Source organism: Artemia sp. Qi Xiang Cuo, chromosome 2 (genome assembly GCF_049724085.1).
Source record: "Artemia sp. Qi Xiang Cuo chromosome 2, ASM4972408v1, whole genome shotgun sequence".
NCBI lineage: Eukaryota > Metazoa > Arthropoda > Branchiopoda > Anostraca > Artemiidae > Artemia > Artemia sp. Qi Xiang Cuo.
In genome coordinates this window covers 3,611,055-3,638,643 of record NC_142795.1, presented here as the reverse complement: position 1 = coordinate 3,638,643, position 27,589 = coordinate 3,611,055, and the positions used below count along the sequence as shown (strand labels likewise).

At 36.2% G+C, this 27,589-nt stretch overlaps 1 protein-coding gene across 3 annotated transcripts in view; it reads left to right on the top strand.

The window, feature by feature from the left end:
- The window catches only part of spartin, a 78,567-nt gene extending 53,151 nt beyond the window's left edge, over positions 1–25,416 (top strand). For all 3 annotated transcript variants that reach the window (XM_089107954.1, XM_089107952.1, XM_089107953.1), the window contains 3 exons: positions 9,066–9,260; positions 15,413–15,665; positions 25,171–25,416. In XM_089107954.1, coding sequence (XP_088964080.1) covers positions 9,066–9,260; positions 15,413–15,665; positions 25,171–25,321 — 599 coding nt within the window. In that variant the 3' untranslated portion in view covers positions 25,322–25,416. The remainder of the gene's footprint in view (positions 1–9,065; positions 9,261–15,412; positions 15,666–25,170) is intronic.
- Positions 25,417–27,589: the final 2,173 nt, after the last annotated feature.

Sequence of the window (27,589 nt, the reverse complement as noted above, 5' to 3'; positions counted from 1 at the left end):
GTTTCACTTTGGGAAGAAGTAGTGTAAAACAGTTTTGTTTTTATTGCTTCACTTTGGGAAGAAGTAGTGTCAGATCGTTTTGTTTGTCTTTCTTCACTTTGGGAAGAAGTAGTGTCAAATTGTTTTGTTTGTCTTGTTTCACTTTGGAAAGTAGTAGTGTCAGATTGTTTTTGTTTTTCTTGTTTCACTTTGGGAAGAAGTAGTGTCAAATTGTTTTGTTCGTCTTGTTTCACTTTGGGAAGAAGTAGTGTCAAATTGTTTAGTTTGTCTTGTTTCGCTTTGGGAAAAAGTATTGTCAGGTTGTTTTGCTTTTCTTGTATCTCTTTGGGAAGAAGTAGTGTCAAATTGTTTGTTTTTCTTGTTTCACTGTGGGAAGAACTATTGTCAGATTGTTTTGTTTGTCTTGTTTCACTTTCGGAAGAAGTAGTGTCAAATTATTTTGTTTGTCTTCTTTCACTTTTGAAAGAAGTAGTGTCAGGTTGTTTTTTTTTTCTTGTTTCACTTTTGGAAGAAGTAGTGTGAGATTGTTTTGTTTGTCTTGCTTCACTTTGGGAAGAAGTAGTGTCAGATTGTTTTGTTTTTCTTGTTTCACTTTGGGAAGAAGTAGTGTCAGATTGTTTTGTTTGTCTTGTTTCACTTTGGGGAGAAGTAGCGTCAAATTGTTTTATTTTTTTTGTTTCACTTTGGGAAGAAGTAGTGTCAGGTTTTTTTGTTTGTCTTGTTTCACTTTAGGAAGAAGTAGTGTTAAATTGTTTTGTTTGTCTTGTTTCACTTTGGGAAGAAGTAGTGTCAGGTTGTTTTGTTTGTCTTGTTTCACTTTGGGAAGAAGTAGTGTCAGGTTGTTTTGTTTGTCTTGTTTCACTTTGGGAAGAAGTAGTGTCAGATTGTTTTGTTTGTCTTGTTTCACTTTGGGAAGAAGTAGTGTCAGGTTGTTTTGTTTTTCTTGTTTCACTTTGGGAAGAAGTAGTGTCAGGTTGTTTTGCTTTTCTTGTTTCACTTTGGGAAGAAGTAGTGTCAAATTGTTTTGTTTGTCTTGTTTCACTTTGGGAAGAAGTAGTGTTAGGTTGTTTTGTTTTTCTTGTTTCACTTTGGGGAGAAGTAGCGTCAAGTTGTTTTATTTTTTTGTTTCAATTTGGAAAGAAGTAGTGTCAGATTGTTTTGTTTTTCTTGTTTCACTTTGGGAAGAAGTAGTGTCAAATAGTTTTGTTTTTCTTGCTTCACTTTGGGAAGAGGTAGTGTCAGATTGTTTTGTTTTTCTTGCTTCACTTTGGGAAGAAGTAGTGTCAGATTGTTTTTTTTGTCTTGTTTCACTTTGAAAAAAAGTAGTGTCAGATTGTTTCGTTTTTTTGTTTCACTTTTGGAAGAAGCAATGTCAAATAGTTTTGTTTTTCTTGTTTCACTTTGGGAAGAAGTAGTGTCAGATTGTTTTGTTTTTCATGTTTCACTTTGGGGAGAAGTAGTGTCAAATGGTTTTGTTTTTCTTGTTTCTCTTTGGAAAGAAGTAGTGTCAGATTGTTTTGTTTTTCTTGTTTCACTTTGGGAAGAAATAGTGTCATATTGTTTTGTTTGTCTTGTTTCACTTTGGGAAGAAGTAGTGTCAGGTTGTTTTGTTTTTCTTGTTTCACTTTGGGGAGAAGTAGCGTCATTTGTTTGTCTTGTTTCACTTTGGGAAGAAGTAGTGTCAGTTTGTTTTGTTTTTCTTTTTTCACTTTGGGAAGAAGTAGTTTCAAATTGTTTTGTTTGTCTTGTTTCACTTTGGGAAGAAGTAGTGTCGGTTTGTTCTGTTTTTCTTGTTTCACTTTTGGAAGAAATAGTGTCAAATTGTTTTGTTTGTCTTGTTTCACTTTGGAAAGAAGTACTGTCAGATTGTTTTGTTTTTCTTGTTTCACTTTGGGAAGAAGTAGTGTCAAATTGTTTTATTTGTCTTGTTTCACTTTGGAAAGAAGTAGTGTCAGTTTGTTTTGTTTTTCTTGTTTCACTTTGGGAAGAAGTAGTGTCAAATTGTTTTGTTTGTCTTGTTTCACTTTGGGAAGAAGTAGTGTCAGTTTGTTTTGTTTTTCTTGTTTCACTTTGGGAAGAAGTAGTGTCAAATTGTTTTGTTTGTCTTGTTTCACTTTGGGAAGAAGTAGTGTCAGTTTGTTTTGTTTTTCTTGTTTCACTTTGGGAAGAAGTAGTGTCAAATTGTTTTGTTTGTCTTGTTTCACTTTGGGAAGAAGTAGTGTCAGTTTGTTTTGTTTGTCTTGTTTCACTTTGGGAAGAAGTAGTGTCAGGTTGTTTTGTTTTTCTTGTTTCACTTTGGGGAGAAGTAGCGTCAAATTGTTTTATTTTTTTTGTTTCACTTTAGAAAGAAGTAGTGTCAGATTGTTTTGTTTTTCTTGTTTCACTTTGGGGAGAAGTAGTGTCAAATTGCTTTGTTTGTCTTGTTTCACTTTGGGAAGAAGTAGTGTCAGGTTGTTTTGTTTTTCTTGTTTCACTTTGGGGAGAAGTAGCGTCAAATTGTTTTGTTTGTCTTGTTTCACTTTGAGAAGAAGTAGTGTCAGTTTGTTTTGTTTTTCTTGTTTCACTTTGGGAAGAAGTAGTGTCAAATTGTTTTGTTTGTCTTGTTTCACTTTGGGAAGAAGTAGTGTCAAGTTGTTTTGTTTTTCTTGTTTCACTTTGGGGAGAAGTAAGTGTCAAATTGTTTTGTTTGTCTTGTTTCACTTTGGGAAGAAGTAGTGTCAGTTTGTTTTGTTTTTCTTGTTTCACTTTGGGAAGAAGTAGTGTCAAATTGTTTTGTTTGTCTTGTTTCACTTTGGGAAGAAGTAGTGTCAGGTTGTTTTGTTTTTCTTGTTTCACTTTGGGGAGAAGTAGTGTCAAATTGTTTTATTTGTCTTGTTTCACTTTAGGAAGAAGTAGTGTCAGTTTGTTTTGTTTTTCTTGTTTCACTTTGGGAAGAAGTAGTGTCAAATTGTTTTGTTTGTCTTGTTTCACTTTGGGAAGAAGTAGTGTCAGGTTGTTTTGTTTTTCTTGTTTCACTTTGGGTAGAAGTAGTGTCAAATTGTTTTATTTGTCTTGTTTCACTTTGGGAAAAAGTAGTGTCAGGTTGTTTTGTTTTTCTTGTTTCACTTTGGGGAGAAGTAGCGTCAAATTGTTTTATTTTTTTGTTTCACTTTGGAAAGAAGTAGTGTCAAATTGTTTTGTTTGTCTTGTTTCACTTTGCGAAGAAGTAGTGTCAGGTTGTTTTGTTTTTCTTGTTTCACTTTGGGAAGAATCAGTGTCAAATTGTTTTGTTTGTCTTGTTTCACTTTGGGAAGAAGTAGTGTCAGATTGTTTTGTTTGTCATGTTTCACTTTGGGGAGAAGTAGGGTCAGATTGTTTTGTTTTTCTTGTTTCACTTTGGAAAGAAGTAGTGTCAGATTGTTTTGTTTTTCTTGTTTCACTCTGGTGAGAGGTAGTGTCAAATTGTTTTGTTTTTCTTGTTTCACTTTGGGTAGAAGTAGTGTCAGATTGTTTTGTTTTTCTTGTTTCACTTTGGGAAGAAGTAGTGTCAAATTGTTTTGTTTGTCTTGTTTCACTTTGGGAAGAAGTAGTTTCAGATTGTTTTGTTTTTCTTGTTTTACTTTAGGGAGAAGTAGCGTCAAATTGTTTTATTTTTTTGTTTCACTTTGGGAAGAAGTAGTGTCAGGTTGTTTTGTTTTTCTTGTTTCACTTTGGGGAGAAGTAGTGTCAAATTGTTTTGTTTGTCTTGTTTCACTTTGGGAAGAAGTAGTGTCAGGTTGTTTTGTTTTTCTTGTTTCACTTTGGGGAGAAGTAGCGTCAAATTTTTTTATTTATTTTTTTTTGTTTCACTTTGGGAAGAAGTAGTGTCAAATTGTTTTGTTTTTCTTGTTTCGCTTTGGGAAGAAGTAGTGTCAAATTTTTTTGTTTGTCTTGTTTCACTTTGGGAAGAAGTAGTGTCAGGTTGTTTTGTTTTTCTTGTTTCACTTTGGGGAGAAGTAGTGTCAAATTGTTTTGTTTGTCTCGTTTCACTTTGGGAAGAAGTAGTGTCAGGTTGTTTTGTTTTTCTTGTTTCACTTTGGGGAGAAGTAGTGTCAAATTGTTTTGTTTTGTCTTGTTTCACTTTGGGAAGAAGTAGTGTCAGGTTGTTTTGTTTTTCTTGTTTCACTTTGGGGAGAAGTAGCGTCAAATTGTTTTTGTTTTTTTTGTTTCACTTTGGGAAGAAGTAGTGTCAGGTTGTTTTGTTTTTCTTGTTTCACTTTGGGGAGAAGTAGTGTTAAATTGTTTTGTTTTTCTTGTTTCACTTTGGGAAGAAGCAGTGTCAGGTTGTTTTGTTTGTCTTGTTTCACTTTGGGAAGAAGTAGTGTCAGGTTGTTTTGTTTTTCTTGTTTCACTTTGGGGAGAAGTAGTGTCAAATTGTTTTGTTTGTCTTGTTTCACTTTGGGAAGAAGTAGTGTTAGGTTGTTTTGTTTTTCTTGTTTCACTTTGGGGAGAAGTAGAGTCAAGTTGTTTTATTTTTTTGTTTCAATTTGGAAAGAAGTAGTGTCAGATTGTTTTGTTTTTTTGTTTCACTTTGGGAAGAAGTAGTGTCAAATAGTTTTGTTTTTCTTGTTTCACTTTGGGAAGAAGTAGTGTCAGATTGTTTTGTTTGTCTTGCTTCACTTTGGGAAGAAGTAGTGTCAAATTGTTTTGTTTTTCTTGTTTCACTTTGGAAAGAAGTAGTGTCAGATTGTTTTGTTTTTCTTGTTTCACTTTGGGAAGAAGTAGTGTCAAATTGTTTTGTTCGTCTTGTTTCACTTTGGGAAGAAGTAGTGTCAAATTGTTTTGTTTGTCTTGTTTCGCTTTGGGAAAAAGTAGTGTCAGTTTGTTTTGTTTTTCTTGTTTCTCTTTGGGAAGAAGTAGTGTCAAATTGTTTGTTTTTCTTGTTTCACTTTGGGAAGAAGTATTGTCAGATTGTTTTGTTTGTCTTGTTTCACTTTCGGAAGAAGTAGTGTCAGATTGTTTTGTTTGTCTTGCTTCACTTTGGGAAGAAGTAGTGTCAGATTGTTTTGTTTGTCTTGTTTCACTTTGAAAAGAAGTAGTGTCAGATTGTTTTGTTTTTCTTGTTTCACTTTGGGAAGAAGTAGTGTCAAATAGTTTTGTTCGTCTTGTTTCACTTTGGGAAGAAGTAGTGTCAAATTGTTTTGTTTGTCTTGTTTCTCTTTGGGAAGAAGTATTGTCAGGTTGTTTTGTTTTTCTTGTTTCACTTTGGGAAGAAGTATTGTCAGATTGTTTTGTTTTTCTTGTTTCACTTTGGGAAGAAGTAGTGTCAGATTGTTTTGTTTGTCTTGCTTCACTTTGGGAAGAAGTAGTGTCAAATTGTTTTGTTTGTCTTGTTTCACTTTGGGAAGAAGTAGTGTCAGATTGTTTTGTTTTTCTTGTTTCACTTTGGGAAGAAGTAGTGTCAGGTTGTTTTGTTTTTCTTGTTTCACTTTGGGTAGAAGTAGTGTCAAATTGTTTTGTTTGTCTTGTTTCACTTTGGGAAGAAGTAGTGTCAGGTTGTTTTGTTTTTCTTGTTTTACTTTGGGGAGAAGTAGTGTCAAATTGTTTTGTTTGTCTTGTTTCACTTTGGAAAGAAGTAGTGTCAGATTGTTTCGTTTTTCTTGTTTCACTTTGGGAAGAAGTAGTGTCAAACAGTTTTGTTTTTCTTGCTTCACTTTGGGAAGAAGTAGTGTCAGATTGTTTTGTTTGTCTTGCTTCACTTTGGGAAGAAGTAGTGTCAAATTGTTTTGTTTGTCTTGTTTCACTTTGGAAAGTAGTAGTGTCAGATTGTTTTTGTTTTTCTTGTTTCACTTTGGGAAGAAGTAGTGTCAAATTGTTTTGTTCGTCTTGTTTCACTTTGGGAAGAAGTAGTGTCAAATTGTTTAGTTTGTCTTGTTTCGCTTTGGGAAAAAGTATTGTCAGATTGTTTTGTTTGTCTTGTTTCACTTTCGGAAGAAGTAGTGTCAAATTATTTTGTTTGTCTTGTTTCGCTTTTGAAAGAAGGTGTCAGGTTGTTTTGTTTTTCTTGTTTCACTTTGGGAAGAAGTAGTGTCAGATTGTTTTGTTTGTCTTGCTTCACTTTGGGAAGAAGTAGTGTCAGATTGTTTTGTTTTTCTTGTTTCACTTTGGGAAGAAGTAGTGTCAGATTGTTTTGTTTGTCTTGTTTCACTTTGGGAAGAAGTAGTGTCAGGTTGTTTTGTTTTCTTGTTTTATTTTGGTAAGATGTAGCCGATTAAATTACTGAAAATGTAGTCTGCATGGTGATTTCTCCTTTTCTTTTCAACAGGTAATCAGGGCGTAATTTGCTATGGGGCAGGGGGGCAAATGACCCTCCCAGAACTCGGTTTGCTTCCCCTCCAGACCCGAGTTTGCCCCCTCCCCCAGCTGAAATTTAGTTTTTTTTTTAATCATGTCAAAACTAAGATAAGCCTGCATAATTTAACCATCAACAGAAACGGATCAGTTTTCTTTAGTATATATTTACCTTTATAGTACTATAAAGTACTTTCATGATACAAAATGGCTCATTTTTCAGTTTGTACTGTCATTTTCACTTGATTTAGGAAAATTGGCTCCAACATTTGGGTAGGTGAAAATGAAGTTATCTCATTTATTTATTGTTTTTACGATATCACATTTTTCCCTTATATCACTGTATAATTTTTTTGGCACTTGTTAACAATCTAGACCTCACTCAAGAAGTGAGGTTAGGTTAAAGATAATGAATATACCAAAATACGAAGATAATATAATACTTTAGAACAAAATTATGGAAACTATGACAAAGAATTATGGAAAGCAGGCGACATAGAACGCATTATATTAAATACCTAATCACCTCTCTAACCCCTAACCACCTCTATATATTAAATGTTTAATTAAAATATTAATACATCGTAGTTTTTCTCACTCAAAATAAGAAAATCATAACCGACTGCAGAAAGGCAAACCGGTTTTGTCAGATCTTACACATGAATGTGTTTCGTTTAACAGACAAGTACCTTTTTGTTTTTCTTCTTTTTCTTGCGCCTCTGAATAAATTGCGCCTCTTATGAAAAGAATGCATGAATTTTTTCCCCCGAAAAGTGTAAGCTTCTTGAGGCAACGAAATGCTGTATTTATATTGTAATCTCTTTTATTGAATGAAAAAATTAAATTCAGTTTGAGAATTAGAAGGTAAACAGCCATAGACGCTGGCTCTTAAATTGGAGCCAAGGCCGTACCCAGCGGGGGGTTAGGGGGTTTGAACCCCCCCCTCGAAATGTTTGTCTGACTCGTAAAAACGTAACAAAAATGGATATAAACAAGTTTTGTATGCGTTTTTCCTAGGTTTTTTTGCGTCAACCCCCCCCCCCCCGGAATTTGGTTTAGTAAACCCCCCCCCCCTCCGAAAAAAATCCTGGGTACGGCCTTGCTTGGAGCCTCAATTTGAAAGAATAGTATGTTTTAGAACGCCTCTGAAACATACGTTTCAGAAATATAAAAGCAGCGTGTGTTTTAGAGAGCCTTTATAGTCGCATAAAAGCTGAAGTTTTACGATAAAAATTAGTAGCTTTCTGACAGAATCTAATTGAAGAAACATATTCAACGCAACAGAATTTTCTTAGTAATCTCGGGAAGTTTTAGCTGCAGAATTTGCGGTACATTTAGTTTTTCTAGTGACTTTTTCCAAAATTTAAGCAAACCCCATATGTTTCCACTTCACAAAAAAGTTGAAATGGTTAAATTGCTTTACAAATAACAACTTCTTCCATAAATAGGACACAATATTAAGTGCTATTTTTGAAATAATATTTTGTTCCTGTTAGATTTGTAAAATTTATTTTATATTAAAGTTCTAATTTTGACTAATTTCGTTTAAGCTTTTTTCTTACTCAATTAATAGAAGAGTTTTTATTGAAAAACTGGAGATTGACCCGTCTGGAGTTTTTCCATAAAAATCAAGTAATAGAAAGCAGCTTGAGACAGAGCTAGGCTTTTTTAAAGATATTTTTGAGCAAGCTTCTTTAAACTGAAAATAATTTCTTAAACTGTCTTAAATGTCTTATAGTTTTGGCATTTGATGAAAGATTCCCAAAAAATTAAAATGACACGTGGAGCTGTTACTTTTTTCCTTTCTCGCCAGCGTAGTAATTATGTATTCAGTAGATCGCTCTAAGAAAGTCTTATTATTCAGACTTCTCGCAAAAATTTTTGGACCCCTCTGTATAACTATCCCATACACAGCGAAAATAATTTGCGCTTTTGTTCTATGTCATTTTTTCGCGTGTTTTTAGGGGATTTTCTGTGGGGGTAAATTGGTGGCAAACCCTGATTATAGCTACAAAAAGATTGAAACTGCGATGAATTACAAACAAGGGAGTAGAATCTAGTTGAGTTTAGCTAATACTACTGCTAGTAATCGTAGGATTTATTCTTATTAATTGGTTTTCGCTTGCTAATTTAAATCTGAGTTGGGAGACCTATAAGTCTATGAATTTTAGCAAATTAGATTAAATGTGAAATTAAAAGCATATCCTTAAAATATAAGCATTACTTTTACTAATCCAAATTTTTCAATAGTCATTGCGATGTTTTTGCTTCGTTTTGGGCGTTCTTTTTTTTGCGTATTTGTTCGGGGATTTTTTTGGGTCAGTTGGTGGCAGCCCTGCTTTCAGTTATAAGAAGATTGAAACCACGATGAATTACAAACAAGGAAGTCAAATCTAGCTTAGTTTAGCTGACACTACTGCTAGTAATGGTTTTATTCAGTCTTATAGTTAGAAGGCCTAGAAACCTTTAAGAGTTTCAAAAAATTAGAGTAAAGCTGAAATTTCAAGTACCTGTCCGTATAATAAAAGCCTTACTTTCTGGTCAAATTTTCCATAAGTTACTGGCCTTATAAATCAGCTACGAAATTGGTATGCACGTTAGGCACGTTTACAGAGAGAGGACCCTCTTGTGATCCTAGACCCTCCTGAAATCTCTAGTTGTTTCTATTTACTCTTTACAGTTTCTGGTTGCTTGATGCACCCCTTCCTTCTAATATATCGGTACTTTTGTACCTGATGTACATTATCTTGCTTTAGGTGGTCAAACTCTAGGAACAGCAGCAGTTAGAGGAGCTGAATTTGCTGGTGAATGGATTGTCAGAGGAGGAAACTGGATACGATCTATGATGCCAAGGACGGAAGAGCCAACTTCGATCAACCGACATTTGAGCACAGGAATGGGTATTGCCGTGGGCGCTTCCAACGTTGTTTTCAAAGTCTCTGGATATGTCGGTAAGCTCCATTTTTTTTTTTTTTTTTTTTTTTTTTTTTTTTTTTTTTACTTAAATCAAGACGAAGATAAATTGTTGTATATTCGTTCCCATTTATGCTGCTCGAAAATTGAAGCCTAGGATGAGAAAAAGAACTATTTGCCTTATCATTGAGCTGCGCGAAGATATGCGAAGATCGTGCGAAGATATGCGCGAGAATAGTGGCGAGAGGGGTCTGAGTATAAAGAAGTGCATCTTTAGGCCAAATATCAGGGCTTGCATATTTTAGGTTTTGTTGGGATTTGTTAGGTGAGGTAAATTGTTGGAACTATTGGCATAGGAACCCATTGTCAAGGGTTATTACCCATAACCAGTGATAAAATTGGTCCCGGTGGAATTCCCTGTGAATCTCGTAGTAAATAGGAGGGGGTCAGCGAAAAAGAAAGAAACAAGGATATTTGGTAACGTCTAAGTTCGTCCGACGGCCAAGGTCGGAATTTTCCAACACGATATGGATAAGAATGTTGTGGTCAACTGCGTTAAAGGCTTTTGGAGGTCAGCCAAGACAGGGTTTAGCCAACCATTTGACTTTTCGATGGTAGTTAAGACAGCATGTATCAAAATGGAAAATAATGGGTGGTAAGGGTATGGCTCAGGTCACCAAACTGGTTCCTGTCGTTGCTAGGGATAATTTTTATTCTCAGTCAGGCATATTGACAAATTTTGTGTAGTACAGTATTGACCGTACAGACCGTACAGACTTGAAACTGGACCGTACAGTATTGAAACTGGAATTTTGTAATGAAACAACTGTTTCAAACAATTGGGGAATTTGCCAAGGTTTGTAATTGGATTTTGGAGATGTTTGGTAAAGATCTGGTAATTTTATCTGAGAAGTTATAAATTGAATATGTCGGAATATCCCAAGAACGAATGCAGAATTTTAAATTTAGTTTATAACATCAGGCGGGAATCTTGGGAAATAGGTTTAGGAAAATGTTTAATGTGCTCTTTTGAAAAAAAAATGCTTTAAAAATATTAAAAAAAAATTAATCAATTTATGATTTGAAAATCCTCTGTGAACATAACAGCACTAAAAGTGGCGTATTGGGTGCAGTTAACGAATATTGACTACTGCAGCAATTGTCTCTGTGTTATGCTTGGGTTAGGGGTGTTTACAATTATTTATTCATAGCTTGACTTCTGCATATTCATTTTGTTGCCGCTTGCTTGTTGCCCAGATATTGATTTTTTTTTCTTGGGGCCATGTGAGGGGGGGGGGGGTTGGGAATTATTTTCATTGAAAAATGCTCTTTGACATGCTTTTTGCAAAAACTGAAAAACGATAAATTCATCGTCTCTCCCTTAGATTTAAAAAAAATACATTTTGCACCTTCCCTGAATTTTCGTGAATTGACACCACTGGCTAAGAGGAAAAAAGGGCTTATCTACACAAAACTTCAAATAAAACAAGTTTATTACCCGAATTGGATTGTTATCAATTACTACTACTGCTACTACTGACAACTCACTGCAGCACCAAGCCGCATGAGGCCAGCACAGCTATGCATACTCCTCCTCCATCCCAATCTATTCAAAGCCTCCCTCTTTACACCCTCCTAAGAAGTTAAATTTCCTGTAAATCTAGCCTTACAACATCCTCCCACGCCGTTTCGGGGACCACCTGTTTTTCGTTTGGTGCTATACGGTTGGCCGACAAGGACAATCCTTGGCAATCGGCCATCCTGCATCTGCAGGAGCAGCAGATGACAGGTGCAGAACCAGCAGATGCAGACTTCATCTGCAAAACCAGCATCTGCAGTCCCAATCTTATTCTTCCTCTCATCATAGTCTTAAAAAGCGGGATTGAAGCAGATTTTTCAATCCGTAGGTAATTTCTGTGGAAAATATCTTGCAAATCCTCCCCCGTTTTTGGACCGCTCACGCATCAGAAACATATTTGTCCACTGTCATCACTGTAGCTCCCAATATTCTAATCTTGGTTTGCGGACTTCCTATTCTTCCAAACTTTTTTCAACTGTGAAAAAGACCCTGGACCTTGGCTATTCTACTTTTGACATCTTCATCTTCAGTGGGTGCAGACCCACTGTCGTTACTTATAGTACTATCAAGGTAAGTGAAGCTGTCCACTTAATCGATCTTGTCGTTATCCAATATCACCTCTGAAGCTTCACTTATTCCTAGTCTTAACGACTTTGTCATCTTAACATTATTTTTAAACCTAGTCTTGCACCCTGAACTCGTGAATCCTCAAAAAATTGGTTCATTTTGCTCACATTTTCAACTAAGATACTTAAATCATCAGCATAATCGAGTCTAATCTAAGAGAGTATTATAATCACAATCTAAATCTATCTAATCTAAGTCATAATCTAAGAGAATATTACTTCCCCATTTGATTACGTGTTCTCCCACTGCTTTGTTGTGCTACTTAGGGCAGAGTCCATCAAAATGACCCATGTAAATGGGGATAGAACACAACCCTGCGAACACAGAACACAACCATTAGCCTCATTTCCTACCGTAAACGCAGCAATGATATTCAATCACATAGCATCTGAATCAAACATCTGATCATAATCTATAAAAATGAGAATACAGGCGTTTGATGATTCAGAGTACCTCTCTATTATTAATCTAAGACTGAAAATGTTGTCGATCCATCGTCTACCCTTCCTAAAATTACACTGTTTTTCTCTTAAAACTTTATCTACAACATCCCTTATTCTAAAAAGTATCAACATACTAAGTAATTTGCTTCCTACAGAAACCAGGCAATTGTCTCTATAATCACCACACTCATTCATATCACCTTTCTTATTAGTACAGACAAACTAGAGTTTGACCCCCAACAAATTGCAACGTAAATGATTTTTACACCATATTGTAGAGAAAAAAAGCTGAACAGCATATCCGAAGTTGCACATTCTAGGGTCGACGCAAAACTAGTTTTTGTTTGCGTATCGTGTCATTTTTCTTACTTTCCTAACAAAAAAAAATTCAGTTCCGGAAATTATTCGTTTTTCTTGAACTGAATTATTATTCCGATGTAAAAAGACGAGATGAGTGCGAAAATAGAGTCAAGCTTGGTCTACGGTATATAAAAAAAGTTTCTTAATCATAAATATGAGATTTTTACGCTTCTCATCGTCATGACCCTCGTTCTTTTTTACCAGACCATCTTTCGCTGGCTAAATTGTCGGTTTTGAGATCTAATAATTAGTTAGCCTGAATCTGATCGTCGCTAGCTCCATCACCTGATGGGTCCGCCTAAAAAAAAGTGGTTGCAAGATGTTGGTTAAAACATGAAAAATATTAGAAAAGGGAAATTACCTATGAAACTAGTTTTCAGCGATCGACATTCAAAATCCTTCTTAGAATTAACTTTTGTGAACACGCTGACTAGTCTTCACAACTGATAAAATTATCGAATCAACTTCATAAACATTTGAAAGACAGAATCAAACTTCGACTAGTATTCACAATTTATTCTTTTGATTCAGATATCTAAGCTTCGACGTTCTCCTGATCGTTATAGTTTTCAGTTTTTGGAGAGTTAGAACATGCTGTCCCTTTGAACGTTTTACACGCTGCAATGCAAGCTAACCCGTTTTTAAGGCAGCTATATCTCGTTGAGCTACATTCCAGTTGACAGGAGCTCTTCGCGATTTTCAGGAGTAGAAGATGGGCTGGTGGGACGTCAGTAGGGGATCAAGCCAGCATTTGCCCTTTTGCTCTACGGGAGGTTTCTGTCCTCCCTGAGCTGGCCCTAGGACACCTGCGTTATCACTTGACAGGTGTACCGCCCCAGTCAAACTCCCCATCCGGCACTGTCCTCAGCACGGATCGAGAGCGCCACCTGCAGGTGGACTCCCTTGACACCACAAACAGGTCCCCAAAGGGCCTTGCCTCCGCTTCACTGAGTAAGTGAAGCGACCATGAAAATAAATCTTCAATCGGTTTGTAATTTATCTTTTAATTATATTCCTGACCACATTTTTCAAACAGTTCATGGTAACACACTGTAAGTAAGGAGTGACGCGGCCCAATAGTAACCGAAACTCTAAAAAACGTAATTTTGATAACAATAGATACATAAAAAGATTTGCCTTTTTATACTGATTCCAAACATATAAGACTCAGTAGGTTTAATGGCCACTGGTGCATTATATGGTCCCTTTTAAAAAGTCAAGTTTGGTTAAAGCTAATGAAATAAAATACAATAGGATGAATATATAATAGTTTATAAACAAATTTCGGTTATATATTTGCACATTAGAGGGGGGGGGTAAAGCATATCATATATTAAATACTTAACCTAATCTAACCTGGGTACCTTCCCCCCGCCCCGAAGCCCCAAAAAAACAGTTTAAATATCGTAAACGCAATGAAAACCACGCTTTGCATTGCATTACTCTATAGAGGTCTCTTGAATTAACCCGTCTGGCATGTTTTTCGTGACTGGTTTCCATGTAAAAGCCGATATAACGTACCAGTACCGTTTAACGTTATCCATCAAAACCTGAGAGTCTGAGAAAATTTGTAAGATTGTCGAAAAAGGGGGAAATATCCCCCCAAAAGTCAAGAAATGTTATGTAAAATCGCACCGTCAGATTCAGCGTATCAGAGAACCCGACTGTAGAGGTTTTAAGCTCGCATCTCTAAAAATAGGGTATTTTGAAGTTTTTGCCAGAAAAAAGATCACGGATGCGTGTTTATTTTTATTATTATTTTTTTTTTCCAGGGGTGATCGTATCGAACCAATGGTCCTATAATGTCGAGAGAGGGCTCCTTTGGACGTAAATTAAAAGTTCCAATGCCCTTTTTAAGTTACCAAAAAAATTGGAGCCCACGTCCTCTTTTCCCGAGAGTGCATTGATCAAAAATTTAGATAGCCATTTTGTTCAGCATAGTTGAAAGGTCCAATAATTATGCCTTTGGAGCTGACATGACTCCCCACAGGTCCTGGGGAAAGGGCTGCAAATTGTGAAATTTTTCCATTGTTTGCATATAGTATTTATTATGGCTAATAATTTATTTTTGACCCACTAACATTGTAATAAAGTGGAGAAACAAAACAAAAATAAAAAAAAAATAAAAAATTTTGAGAAATTCTTTGAGAACGCCTCCTGAAACACAAGAGTTGTTTAATCAGAATCAGAAGTTATTTTAAAAGTACTATGAAACTTTAGCGTGAAGAGAGGGTTATTGAGGATATACGGAATGATTTCTGTTCCTTTTAAGTTTTAATGTTGCTCCTTACTTTCAGTAGAAAACCTATTGTTTTTTTATTTAATGGCTAGAGAACTCGGCAAATTTTGTTGGTGGATGTAGTGGGGCTTGTTGGCCTTTCTGTTTGAACCTAGGGGTGTTTACAATTATTCCCTCATAGTTTGGCTTCTGCTATTCATTTTTTTTTTTTTTGTCACAAACTTATGCCTATATTTTGAAATAAGCCTTCTTTTTTTAAGGGAGGGGGGCTATTTTCAGTAAAAATAAAATATTGTTGGGTATTTTCATTGCAAAAAGTGAAAAAAAGACAAATTACCCCCAGCCATAGATATAAAATATATATTTGACCCCTCCCTTTAATTTTCATGAATTGACACCATTGGCTAAGAAGAAAAAAGGGCTTGTGAACCTGAAGTTTCAAAATAAAACCAGTTTATTACCCAAGTTGGAATGTTGTCAAGTGGTTTATAATTTATCTTTTAATTATATTTCTGACCACATTTGTAGCTAGAGATCTCGGTAAATTTTGTTGGTGGATGCAGTGGGACTGGTTGAAGCGTTTTATTTGAACGCTTACAATTTTCGATAACTATTTACAATTTTTTCATGTTTACAATTATTTCTTTATGTTTTGGCTTCTGCATGCTCATTCTTTTTTCTTTTTTTTTTGCCGCATATTCGTTTTTCTTTTGAAATCCTCTGAACTCTTAGTTTTCAGAAGAATCATCTTTTCTTTTATTTCCTTTTCCTTTCTATTCCTTCCTATTCCTATTTCCTTTCGTTTCTTAAGACCCATCTTAAGCCTATTCATAGGTGAAAACCACGGTTTTCTAAGATGGTTCTTTGAAAATTCTTAAGATGGTTCAAAATTTTTAAGTTATAGGTCAATGTTGCCACGATAATTGTTTTTCTATTGTTTAGGAAAACAAATTGGATATGTGACCTCTGCTACTGGTGGGTATTTAGCGCCCTATGTAAAAGAGCACGGTACGAACTTAGTTGTCCGACTCACTGGTACAACACCAGAAAATGCTGCTAGTCAAGTAGACGGTGCCTTGGTGGTTGCTGGTGGGGCTGTATCTGGTGCTTCAACTCTGTACCATGGATTAGAAACTGCTGGGAAAGTTTTAGCAACCTGTTTGGCTTCGAGTACTGTTGCCATTGTTCAGCATAGGTAGTATAATTTATATATATATAGGTAGTATACTTTAAAGTGTACTATAGTATACTATAGGTAGTATATTTTAAAGTATACTATAGGTAGTATACTTTAAAGAAAATATTGAAAGATAGTTATTTTATCAGTGAATTGTATTCATTGAATACTTTATTATTTATCACTGCAAAAGTTCCACTGGATTAATGATTATCACAGCCTGAGGAACCTGATATGATTGGAAAAGATGACGTCATAACTGTCACACTCCTATGACATCATTTACAAATCAAAAGTCTGCATGCAGGTTACAAACATAATGACATCATGTTAAAAATCACATCATTATACTGTAATGACGTCATTTAATAATTATAGGAAGCGCAATATCGCTGCATAAGGAAAGAGCGAAGTGTTCACAATGTATTTTTTTCACCTAGGCATTTTGCATGAGAGTTGCCGTATAAACTTTGGAAAGGGCTCATTCTATTTGGAATTGAAAGTTATAGTCCCCTTTTTAATGCACGAGTTTTTGGGGTTTTGAGAGTTGAGGGAGCAAGAATACGTGTAAGAATTGATGTTAAGAAGACTAGAAATAAATGAAGGTCAAGAGGTGATTCTGGGTAACGGGAAGATCGATCAAGTGGACAGGTTCACTTACCTGGGTCGTATTATTAGTGAAGACGGCAAGTACAGTATAATTTGCGCTTTACTGAAAAAAAAAACAAATAACCGTGGATTGTCAGTGATTGTCAGTTTTTATTGTTTTAAAAAATAGAGTTGTGAGAAAGAGTCAAACTTTAGCGTAAAGAGTGAGGCATTGAGGAGGGGACGGCCCCTTTCATATACAGAATAATTTCTGTTCGTTTTAGTTTTAATGTCGCTCCTTATTTTCAGTTAAAAAAACTTGTTTTTTCATTTAATTTCTGAACGTTTTTGAATTAATGCAGATTTTGATTTTGGCTCACCGTGCATAATAATTAAAACAAAATTTGCATATTAATTTTACTTTTTGTTTGGTTAAATGGCTTTCTCGATAGTTGTATAATTTTATTTACGAGCGTTTTTATTAGTAATAAATATAAGTTACGAATTACCTTACGTAACGAAGTTCTATATTCGTAAATTTTTATTACGCATATTAGGGAATTCGCCCCCTAGTCACTTTCCAAAAACTAACAAACAAGTATGTGTCCAATAATAGAGTCATGCATATTCCTGCCATTTACCCGTGCCCCAGCCATTTAAACATTTGCCTCTCAATTACTTGGACTATCTGTCTTGGCTTTTCTCTGTCTACAATTAACCATGTCTTGATGCAACCTATGCAACCTACTGCAAAATACTTGATAACTTCAATTCAAAATCAACGGATTTCAATACCTCGTTCTTTATGATAAAATCCAAATTTTGTTCCAATTCTTTTAGAATGACCTCTCAATCACAAAGGCCGTTAATTAGAATAAATAGCTCTTATGAAAGTACTAAAAACAACTTTAGCGTAAAAAGCGAGGTATTGACTAGGGGGTGAACCCAATTATATACATAATAATTTCTGTTCGTTTTAAGTTTTGATGTTGCTCCTTACTTTCAGTTGAAAAAATTGTTGTTGTTTTTTTTGTTTAATTTCTGATTGTATTTTTTTTAAATAATGCTGGGAAATCCGGTGCCCCCTTTGAAGCATTGTCCGTTCCCCTATGAAAACTTCCTCCATAGAAAGATCCTCCACGTAGCCCCCGACCAACCCCCTCCCCCTTCACTACCAGAAAAGATCCCCCTGAAAACATCTGTATGCTTCCCAATAACCAACACTATATGTAAACATTGGGCAAAGTTCAAGGAGTTTTGGTACTTGTATATTATGGGCAACTCACTCAAGTTTACGCTGTGTAAAACTCGAGAACAAGCCGGTTTCTTCGTTAGTTTTTTTTTCAGCTTAGCGCGAGACAAGACAAAGATAAGTGACAGAATACTTGGGAAATATATAATTTGGGCTATATATTTGCACATAAGGGGGGGGGGGGGTATAAGTATTTGGCAGTTTAAGTCAGAAAACTATTCTTTCTAGGTATAGCCACTAAAAAATTACAGAAGAATAGCGAGGTATCTGGATATTTTGTTAACTAAAAAAAAAAATCTTAGTATAAAGTAAATGTAACGTTCAATTAAATGTTTTTTTTAAGTCTTAAGTGTGTTTTTTCAATGACCGTTTTTCCAAGTATTAAGTACTATTATTAGGTTAATGTAGTGTTTCATTTAAGTGTTTTATAATGTTCATTGATCAAAGTTTATGTTATTTGTGCCTTCCATTTATGTTATCTTACTATTTTCATGGCCGTATATTTGGCTTTAAAATACACTTCTCTACCTATGTATCTAATATGCAGAATAGATTGTACCAAGCACATTTTGCATGCAGACCCACTATATTTTATCCCCCCCCCCCCAATATTCAAGTCTATAGCCCAAATGTATTTCTAAAATAACGAAAAAACCGGTTTGTTCTCGAGTTTTACAACAGCGTAAACTTGAGTGAGTGGCGTATAATACATAAGTACCAAAATTCCTCCCCCCTACGGAAATAAAAAGAAATAAAACTCAAACAAAATTCTCAAATTTGGAAAGATATGCCTTTTTGAAAATCTGGATGTATACAGCTTTTTCGTTGAATTGGAACGCCCCCTAAACACTTCCTTTAAGTTTCACCTTATTACTCTTAGCGTTATCAATTACAGTAACTGTAGTTGTAGTACTAAAAGTATACACATAGTGCCTTCTGGCTAGTTCAAAATCTCCGGCTGACTGACCGTATTTCAAACAATAGGCTATACGAAAAATGGAGTTCAATACCGCTTTCTAGGGCTATAATGAAAGAAAGGTTGAGGTGGCTAGGGCACGTTGTGCGAATGAAGGACGACAGATTTCCGACGATTGTTCTTTTCGGCCAACCATCTAGGGCTAAACGGAAAGTAGGTCGTCCTCGTCTGGGGTGGGATGACCGTAAGGAAAGATTTAAAGGAAATAGAAACTTCTTGGGAGGGTGTAAAGAAGGGGACTTTAAATAGATTGGGATGGAGGAGGAGCGTGCGTAGCTGTGTTGGCCTCAGGCGCCTTGGTGCTGCAGTGAGTTGTTAGTAGTAGTAGTAGTAGTAGTAATAATCGGTCTAACTTAATAATGTAAGCCGTTCTTGAGATATAGCTTTGTCACCTTTCTTAAAGTCCAAATGCTTATAGTTTGTTTTTGATTTAGTTCAATAACCACCTAAATATTCCTTAAAAGCTTCATCTTAATGCCCTTAGCTTGAACTGCAGCAATAGTTGTAGTGGTATTAGTAGAATTATGCGCATAACACCTTCGGTTTCTTCAACATCCCCTTCAAAACATACGAAAGTTTCAACTTAATATCATCAACCATTTCTGAAACATTTCTGATACGCCCTCTTGACAACCTATGTGGGCATAGTGTGTTTCGATTTAGTTCAATACAGTTTCAGTAAATTCCAAAGTTTTCGCCTTCAACACCCTTAGTTTTAACAGCAGCAGTAGTAGTAGTAGCAGTAGAATTAATAGTAGTAGCCTTAGCTTTAGTGGCAGTAGTAGTAGCATGAGTAGAAGCAGTAGCATTAGGATGCAAATATTTTCTTTTGGTTACATCAACATCCCCCACAACAAGCCCTGTTAGTTTCAACTTCACACTCCAAACTGTTCCTAAGATATTATTGTTACACCCTTTTGACAACCCGCATACAGATGAAGTGTTCTTTTCCCCCTCAAGATTCCTTGAAAATTTCACTTTCATACCATTAAGCATAGTTGTAATAGTAGTCACAATAGTAGTATTGGTATTGTTAGTAGTAACGTTAATCGTAATAGCAGTAGTCATATACTTCTTGAAATTTCCATCTCAGTGCTCTTAGCCTTACAAGTTGTTGCAATAGAAGGAGTAGTATTAGTAGTAGTGTGTACATATTGCCTTTGGGTCAGATAGTGTTCCCCCTTTACCAGTCTCTGAAATTTCCAACTTGATATACAAATCAATTCTTGAGATTCACTCTTTGGAAAATTTGCATGCACGTAACGTCTTTTCATTTAGTTCAAATTTCCCCTCAATATTGTAAATGGAGTAGTGTGGTGCTAGTAGTAGTAGTGGTAGTTGTAGTAGTAGTGGTAGCATGCAAATATTGCCTTTTTGATCATCTCCCTTATAATTTCCTGAAAGCTCGAAATTAATATACTCAGTCATTCCTGAGTTACGTCCTTTTGGCAATCCACATGCGCATAACGTATTTTAATCAAGTTCAACACTCTACTCAACATTCCCTGACAGGCTAACCTGAATGCCCTTCGTCTTTTTGGAAAGTAAAGTTCAAAATACTTACCTTTCTCAATAACATATACTATATGTAAACAATGAATGAATTGCCTTGAGGACTGTGGGGAGGCTGACATCCCTAAAAACATAGTTACTGGATCTTTCAGCAATGCTGAACAAAATAGCTCTCTTAAAATTTTGATCGGATACGTTTTGGGGAATGATAGGCGTGGGGGGATGATTGCCCTCCATTCATTTTTGATTCTTAAAAAGGGAACTAGAACTTCCGATTTTCAATCAAATAAGCCCCTTCCGATCCAAAATTTATACGACCACCCGTTCCATAAAATTCTCATATGGCACGGGGCATATCTTACGACGCTTGCCCCTGCGCTCTGGGAGGTTGTATCCACCCTGAAGACATTGTTATATGCTCTTTGGACTATTGTGGACAAAATGGTTATCTCACAATTTCAATCGGATACGTTTGGGAAAAAGAGGATGTCACGGGCAGGGCTAGTTGCCTTCCATCACCTTCGACTCTTAAAAGGAACTAGAACTATACATTTCCAATCGAATGAGCCTCCTCTAAAGGTCACACGACCACTCCTTCCATAAAAACTTTACATGCCCCCGAGGCATAACAAACAACCCTTGCCCCCAGACTCTGGGGTGTCATGTCAACCCCCAAAGACCTTTTTATGTGATCTTTAGACTTTTTTTTAACAAATGGTGATCTTAAAATTTCTATGAGATGCCGTTCGGGAAAATATGATGTGTGTGTGTGGGTGGGGGAGGGGTAGCTACCCTCCGATCGCTCTGACTCTTAAAAAGGGCACTAGAACTTCGGATTACGACCCTATGAGCCCCCTCTGAAGTTTATTTGACCACCCTTTCTATGAAAACCTTATATGCCCCAAGGGCATAACTTACAACCCTTGCCCTGAGGGCTGTGGGGTGGGGGAGGCTATCATTCTCAAAGACAATTTCTGGACCTTTCAATTACGCTGAAAAAATGGCTATCTCAAAGTTTTGATTGGATGTGTTTGGGCAAATGATGGGCGTGGGGAAGGGGCTGGTTACACTCCAATCACTTTCGACTATTAAAAATGGCACTAGTCCTTTCAAATTTCCAATCGAATGAGCCCCTTTCGAAGATACTACAACTTTTATACGAAGTGCCCTGATCTTAAAAAATCGCTCTTTGCTTAGGCAGCGCTATTGCGCTGCCTATAATTTATAACTAAACATTACAGCGATGATTATAGATGTGGCGTGGGTTCCTAAAACAAGACAAAACATATCCCCAAATTGCTTGAAAGATAACCAAAAGCAAACTATCAAAGGCAAATAAAGGGATCATAAGCTATAGCATCCCAGGCAGTGGTTTCTTACCACCCTGCGAAAGATTGGCCTCCCAACCACATAACACACTCACAGGAATCATACTCCACGCAGTAGGAAGACGTTTAGAATAAACGAAACGCGTAGTTGTCTTCCTTGGTCTCCTAAATTGGCACTGGTTTCTAACACTGTAACCATGAAAGTGTGCTATAATTATAAAAAACATTACCAAAACAATCGAGTGTTAAACCGTGTAAAATATCATGCATAAACTGGGTCTTATAAAAGCTAAAATGAACAGCCAGTGGCATAACCCAAGTCCTCTCTTAAGTCAATCTAACATAACCCCGGGTATTAGAACTATTGAGAGCGCGAACTGCAGAATTTTACAGGGCACTTGATGATCTAAGATGAACAGTAAAAGTACACGATCGAATTGAACAACAATGAAAAAGGTACGGATGGACTGATGAGAAATATATTACCCTTAAAACACTCGGCAGGGAAATGCTTCAGTTTTCTCACAACAACAATATTTATGCCATCCTTGAGTGAATTCACGCAAACATCGTTAATATACGTAGCGGACAATAATGGTCCGAGATGAGACCCCTTGGGGACTCCAGACATAATATTATGTCCAATTAAATATTGGACAATTATTAGGCTATCAACTTTAACGCCCTTCCTCTCACTTCACAGTTATAAAATTTGCTCAATAGGAATTGATGATCCACTGTAACAAAAGCTTTCAAGATGTTTAGAAACACGGTAGCTACCTTCAACTTACTGTCTAACTGAGACTTAAATCCTCCGACGCCTAGTAGAGTATAGGCAGCAATGGCTGAGCTCCATGTCAGACAATCGTGAGCCAGAGGCACGGTTCATTGAGGGATGTTCGTAGAGCTCGTACCTCATCTTCAAGGGAATGACCAATGGTGATCCGTTGTTTAGCACTCATCCCGAGGCCTCGAGGAGTCCTGCACCAAACGTCATAGGGAAGTCTTCCTTGTCTCAATTGATTTATATGACCCCAGTATCGCCACTTTTTCAGTTGGAACTCGCCTATTATTTAATGTTGCTTGATGAGAAAGCTGATCTGGTTGTTAGGTACTCTATCAGCCCAACAAATCGCAAGTATTCTTCGCAGACAAATGTCCTCAAATCCAAGTAACCTTTTCTCTATAGTTCTAGATAGGCTCCAGGGTTCGTATCCATATGTCAATATGGAGATTATGGGGCTGTTGAATAGGTACAGTTTCAACTTCAAAGAGTTCTTCCTAGATCCCCGAACGCTATTTAATTGGGAGAATGCTGTGCCTTTGGGACGGGGGTCAGTGGCGTGACTATGTAAGCTTAGCCAGAGTCGACCCAGCTTTAAATGGGTACATGGAGAAATCAGGGGAAGGTAAACAGGAAGGGCGTGCGAAAGCACAGGATGGTTGTTCCCCAACCCCCCATTGCACTTCCTGGCGGACGGACAAGAAACGGAGATCAGCACCGCCGGTAGGGACTGTGAAGTCTAATGCCGTATTCTTTACCTTTTTTTAATGCTGTGCCTGTATACGCAATTCGAAGGATAATCTAACTATCGCTGCTGCTGCCGCTGGGTTAGTGTACAACCTAGATAAAACATATCATTGATAAGTGTTTGAGTGAATCCATCATCGATTGAATAGCCATTTCTAAAACCAAATTGGCTCCTATAAAAGTACTTCATATTCTTCAAAAATTGTTCCTATTATAAATCATTTTTTTTAGAACTTCTAGGCTATATTAGTAAAAAAAAGATGTTGGCCTGAAGTTACAATAATCATCACGATCGCCACCTTTAAATAAAGTTATAATCCTAGACTTTTGAATGGACTTGAAAATGTAGTATCTTTAAAAATGCTATTCACCATTGCTACAAACGTAGGTAAAGGACAGTAAAGTAAACTTACAATTTTAAAGGGCACAAGATCAGGAACTGTTTGTACCATTTTTCATTTCATTAAGAATGCCAGTTACTTCCTGGTCGCTGCTTTACCTAATTAGCAAACTATTACCACTTGGGAGAGGTGTATAGTGCTCTTAAACAAGGGCGTACCCAGGATTTTTTTTTCAGTTGGGAGGGAATTTTTTTTTGTACAACAAAAAACCGTAAAAACGCTTCAAAAATTTTTTAGTGTGTATTTTTTTACGTTTTTACCTGACAAAATTTCATATTTTTGTCTGACAAACATTTCGGGGCTGGGGGCGGGGGGAGAGGTTCAAATCCGGTAGCCCCTCCCCCTGGACAGGACTTTGCTCGTAAGCACCATCATTTGTCTCTTCTTCGATTGATGTTTGTACATTAGTACTAATTTAAGAGAAATAATTAGCCATTTATTTCGTAAATTCCTTAAAATTAGAGGTTGTCTTTATATTTAAATCAACCAACGCCAAAAAATGTTCATTTCGTGTCCTAACAGAGTTTCCAGTAGCCTCTTCGAACTGCTGGACAAAGTAATTCCGCTTTTTCTTTCTCATCAACTTACTTAATGTACATTACGCTTTTCGTAAATTTCACTGTCGGTTTGAATATTACTTAAGGCGGTACTTGTCTATTATATAAAACACACTCGAGAAGTGAAGCTTGGTGACAATAAAATATGATGAAAATAGAATACTTTATTAGCAAATTTGTGAATTATTACATTGGGAGCTTCGGCGTCGGCTGACCGTCTCAAAGACAAAGACAAGTTCATTATTTTGTCGACCCAGAAACCGGCGCCTCAACCCAAGAAGTAGAGAGAATCTGGGGTTCCGCTAAGTGGAGGAACAAACGGCACCGAGGTACATCATTTACATTCATACTTAGTAGAATACTTGTGGCGGGCGACAGTAATGGCAGAAGGCCAAGTTCATTTTAACACGATTCTTGAGGACATTTCTGCGCTCTGGGAGCATATTTCCAAGTTGTAGTTTTCACAGTTTTGCTTATGAAGTATTCTATTTTAGGTTAAAATAGTTTTTTTTATGTTACGTATTTAATAAATCCTATGATTTACCCCCCCCCCTAATGTACAAATATATAGCCCAAATTTGTTTCTAACTATTATATTTTCATCATAATTTTGTTCAATTTCATTAGCATTTACCAAACTTCACTTCTCGAGTGTGTTTTATATAATAGACAAGTACTGTTTTGTCTCATGGCTCTGGGGTCGAGTTGAAACTTTAATAAAAACTATTCTGTTTTTGGATGGGGGGATAAGAGGACCTAGAATTTTGGTAGAAGGAAACAAATCATTTTATAAGAATAGTGCCGACAAAACAGGGTAAATTGTCACTGTTTTAACCAAACATTTTGATAGCATGCGATCTTTATAAATAGATATAGTCGCTTGCCTTTAGGCAAAAAAGAAAAAGCGCACACTCTTATGAGCATCCAAAAACCAACTGACTGATCTGATCCTCACTTAGTATCATAGAACCCTGTCATAGTTTTAAGATCAACTACTGGCTGGCCGAATCTCACTGACACTAATTTATATAAAGTAAGATTTCTTTTTTTTTATTAACCCCGAGAAGGTGTAGACGAGGAGGTGGTAAGTTTGCAAATAGGAGCTTGAAACTTCTATAGTATGGTTATCTGATAGACTGAATCTGATGGTGTGAGTTTCATTAAAGTTCAATGACTTTTGCGTGTTGTTTCCCCCTTTTTTCAAAAATAATGTAAATTCTCTCAGGTGCTTAGCTTTTGATGGGTAATACTGAACTTAATCAAACTTAGATTTTTAAAATCAGCATAAAATTATTTATTTTTACGTAACCAAAACTTATTTATTTATTTATTACTTATTTGTTTATTATTTATTTTTATTCAGCCCAAAACTTTTTAGGCATGGAAGTCAAGCAGCTTCGTTGGCTGGCAATTCATTTATCACCCTTTTCAATTTCGTCGAAGCTGGAAGAAATGTATCTGTATTGAGACCAAGTGGTCTGGTAAAAAATGTGGCCAAATCCACTGGAAAAGCTGTTTTGAAGACTTAACTCACTCATTGCTTTCAAGTTTTTTTTTAATTCTATCATTTCGATTTTATATATTAATGACGTAGTAAAAATTGTGACATTTTGTGGAAAAATAAGGAATTAATTATATATACTGAAATTCAGATTTTCTGAAAATTCACGTTCTCTATAAATATATCTCGCTAGCTGTGGAGAAAGAGAAGGGAAGAAAATATGCTTCTTGTTTTTCAAGCCAATGATTTTCCTTATTATTCAAGCCAAGGGACTATAAGTTTTTTGTGTAGGGTTTTGTCCAAGGCAATTCTATTGGTGTAGTTTGTGTTTCGATCCGACACCATTTCTAGGGGTTTCAGGGTTTCTGTTACTATGAATCGTGTTTATTCTTTGCCGAAGATTGTTCTTTTCCGCCAATCGTCTAGGGCTAAACGGAAAGTAGGTCGTCCTCGTCTGGGGTGGGAGGACGCCATAAAGAAAGATTTAAAGGAAATGGGAACTTCGTAGGAGGGTGTAAAAACGGAGGCTTTAAATAGATTGGGATGGAGGAGGAGCGTGCGTAGCTGTGTTGGCCTCAGGCGGCTTGGTGCTGCAGTGAGTTGTTAGTAGTAGTAGTAGTAATAATCGTATTCGTCTTTTACTAGGTTGCAGCTTCAGCTGCAACCACACTTAGTTAAGGCTCAGAAGTCTAAATTACATCCTAGGAAAGTTTGTAGATTTTGGTTTAAAAATTCACTTCAGGTTAGTGACCTCTATGCATCGACATCGTAGCTAAAAATCCTGAATTTCTTCCGTCGCAAGCATAAAGACAAATGAATACTAACGGCGTACATCGTTGCTGCTTTTAGGGGGATGGAAGTAGATCCCCTCCAGCTTTATAAGAGAAATTATATTGTCTCACTCTATCTTTTAACCATTTTCTTTACTATGATAAAAAAAAGTGAATAAAGACTTCTAAAGTTAAGATTGAAATTTGAGGTTATTTGAGTCCGGTGTAAATGTTGTTTTCTCTTTCTAATGTTATGGGTATAAGAATCAATAGCTGTCAAATATATTTAATATTACGTATCTGGATGCTAAAGATATATTATCAGGTGCAAGCTTTCTTCTATTGAAGGTCAACGTTTGGAAGTCCGTATCTTCATGGATGTGGATGCATTGAAGTCAGTAATCAAGGGATTTAACATTGCAAAGGGAGATAAATCACTCAATATGGTCAATGGTATTTCTGTTCTCCATAATCGCCTATTACCATTAATAATGACGCCAATTATCTACTATGGTCTGCTCCAAAATTTTGAAGCAAGTGGAAAACAGTCCGCTGTCAGTATCCCTCACAATGGGTTCCTTCAACGCCTTATAATCCCTATCACTTACCAATCATCACCTTATAACAATCCGATCACTGCTTATTCAAGGAAAGATAGACAATTAGAGCTGCAGACCCCCTTGCGAGAACCTGAATTCCTGAGTAAAGTGGGGTTGTTTAACTAGCCAATCGCTGGTATTTCTACAATTGACACGATTGGGGTGATGTCACGCCCTTTCTAAACTAAAGGCCTTGATTCTAGATCCTTGAAAATATTGACAGTTTTTTTTTTTTTTTTTTTTTTCAAAGATAAATAGATGAAACGGTTAGGGGCATTTGCACGGCCGTATCCAAAAATGTTTGTCCGACTCGTAAAAACGTCACAAAAATGACTATAAACAAAATTTTGATGGGTTTTCAAGTTGTTTTGTAAACTCTTCCTCCGAAAAAGAAATCCTTTTGTAAACCCCAACTCCCGAAAAAAAGACCTGGATACAGCTCTGGGCATTAGTAATTTCAACTCCCCACTTGAACCAATACTTCAAAAATAATATAATGAAGACTGGAAAATTATTATGATCTATAGAATTTTTCAGATATATGTATAATAATGTGACATCTGAATCTTTTGATGTATCGAAATTTCACTTCCGTTATTCTGTATATCAGTTTTGCAGCCGTTTTCTCTTATAATAGATTTTTTTTTTTTTTTTTGGCAAAGCTAAGTTGCAAGAAAAAATTAATGCTAACAAGTATGTTGTAGAATGTTCTGTTTAAATTTTCGAGTAACAAAATCAAAGGAATGAACCCCAATTTCAGATAGAACAAATATATAATGAATACCGAAATATAGAACTACAGAAATCCAGAAATGATTTCGGCTTTCACTGATCTGCTGACCGTCCTTAGAAAAAATCCTCTCAGAAGAGTCGAGGTAGCAGGCACAGTCCTAAATTTCATGAAAACTTGGTTGGGTAATTCTGAAA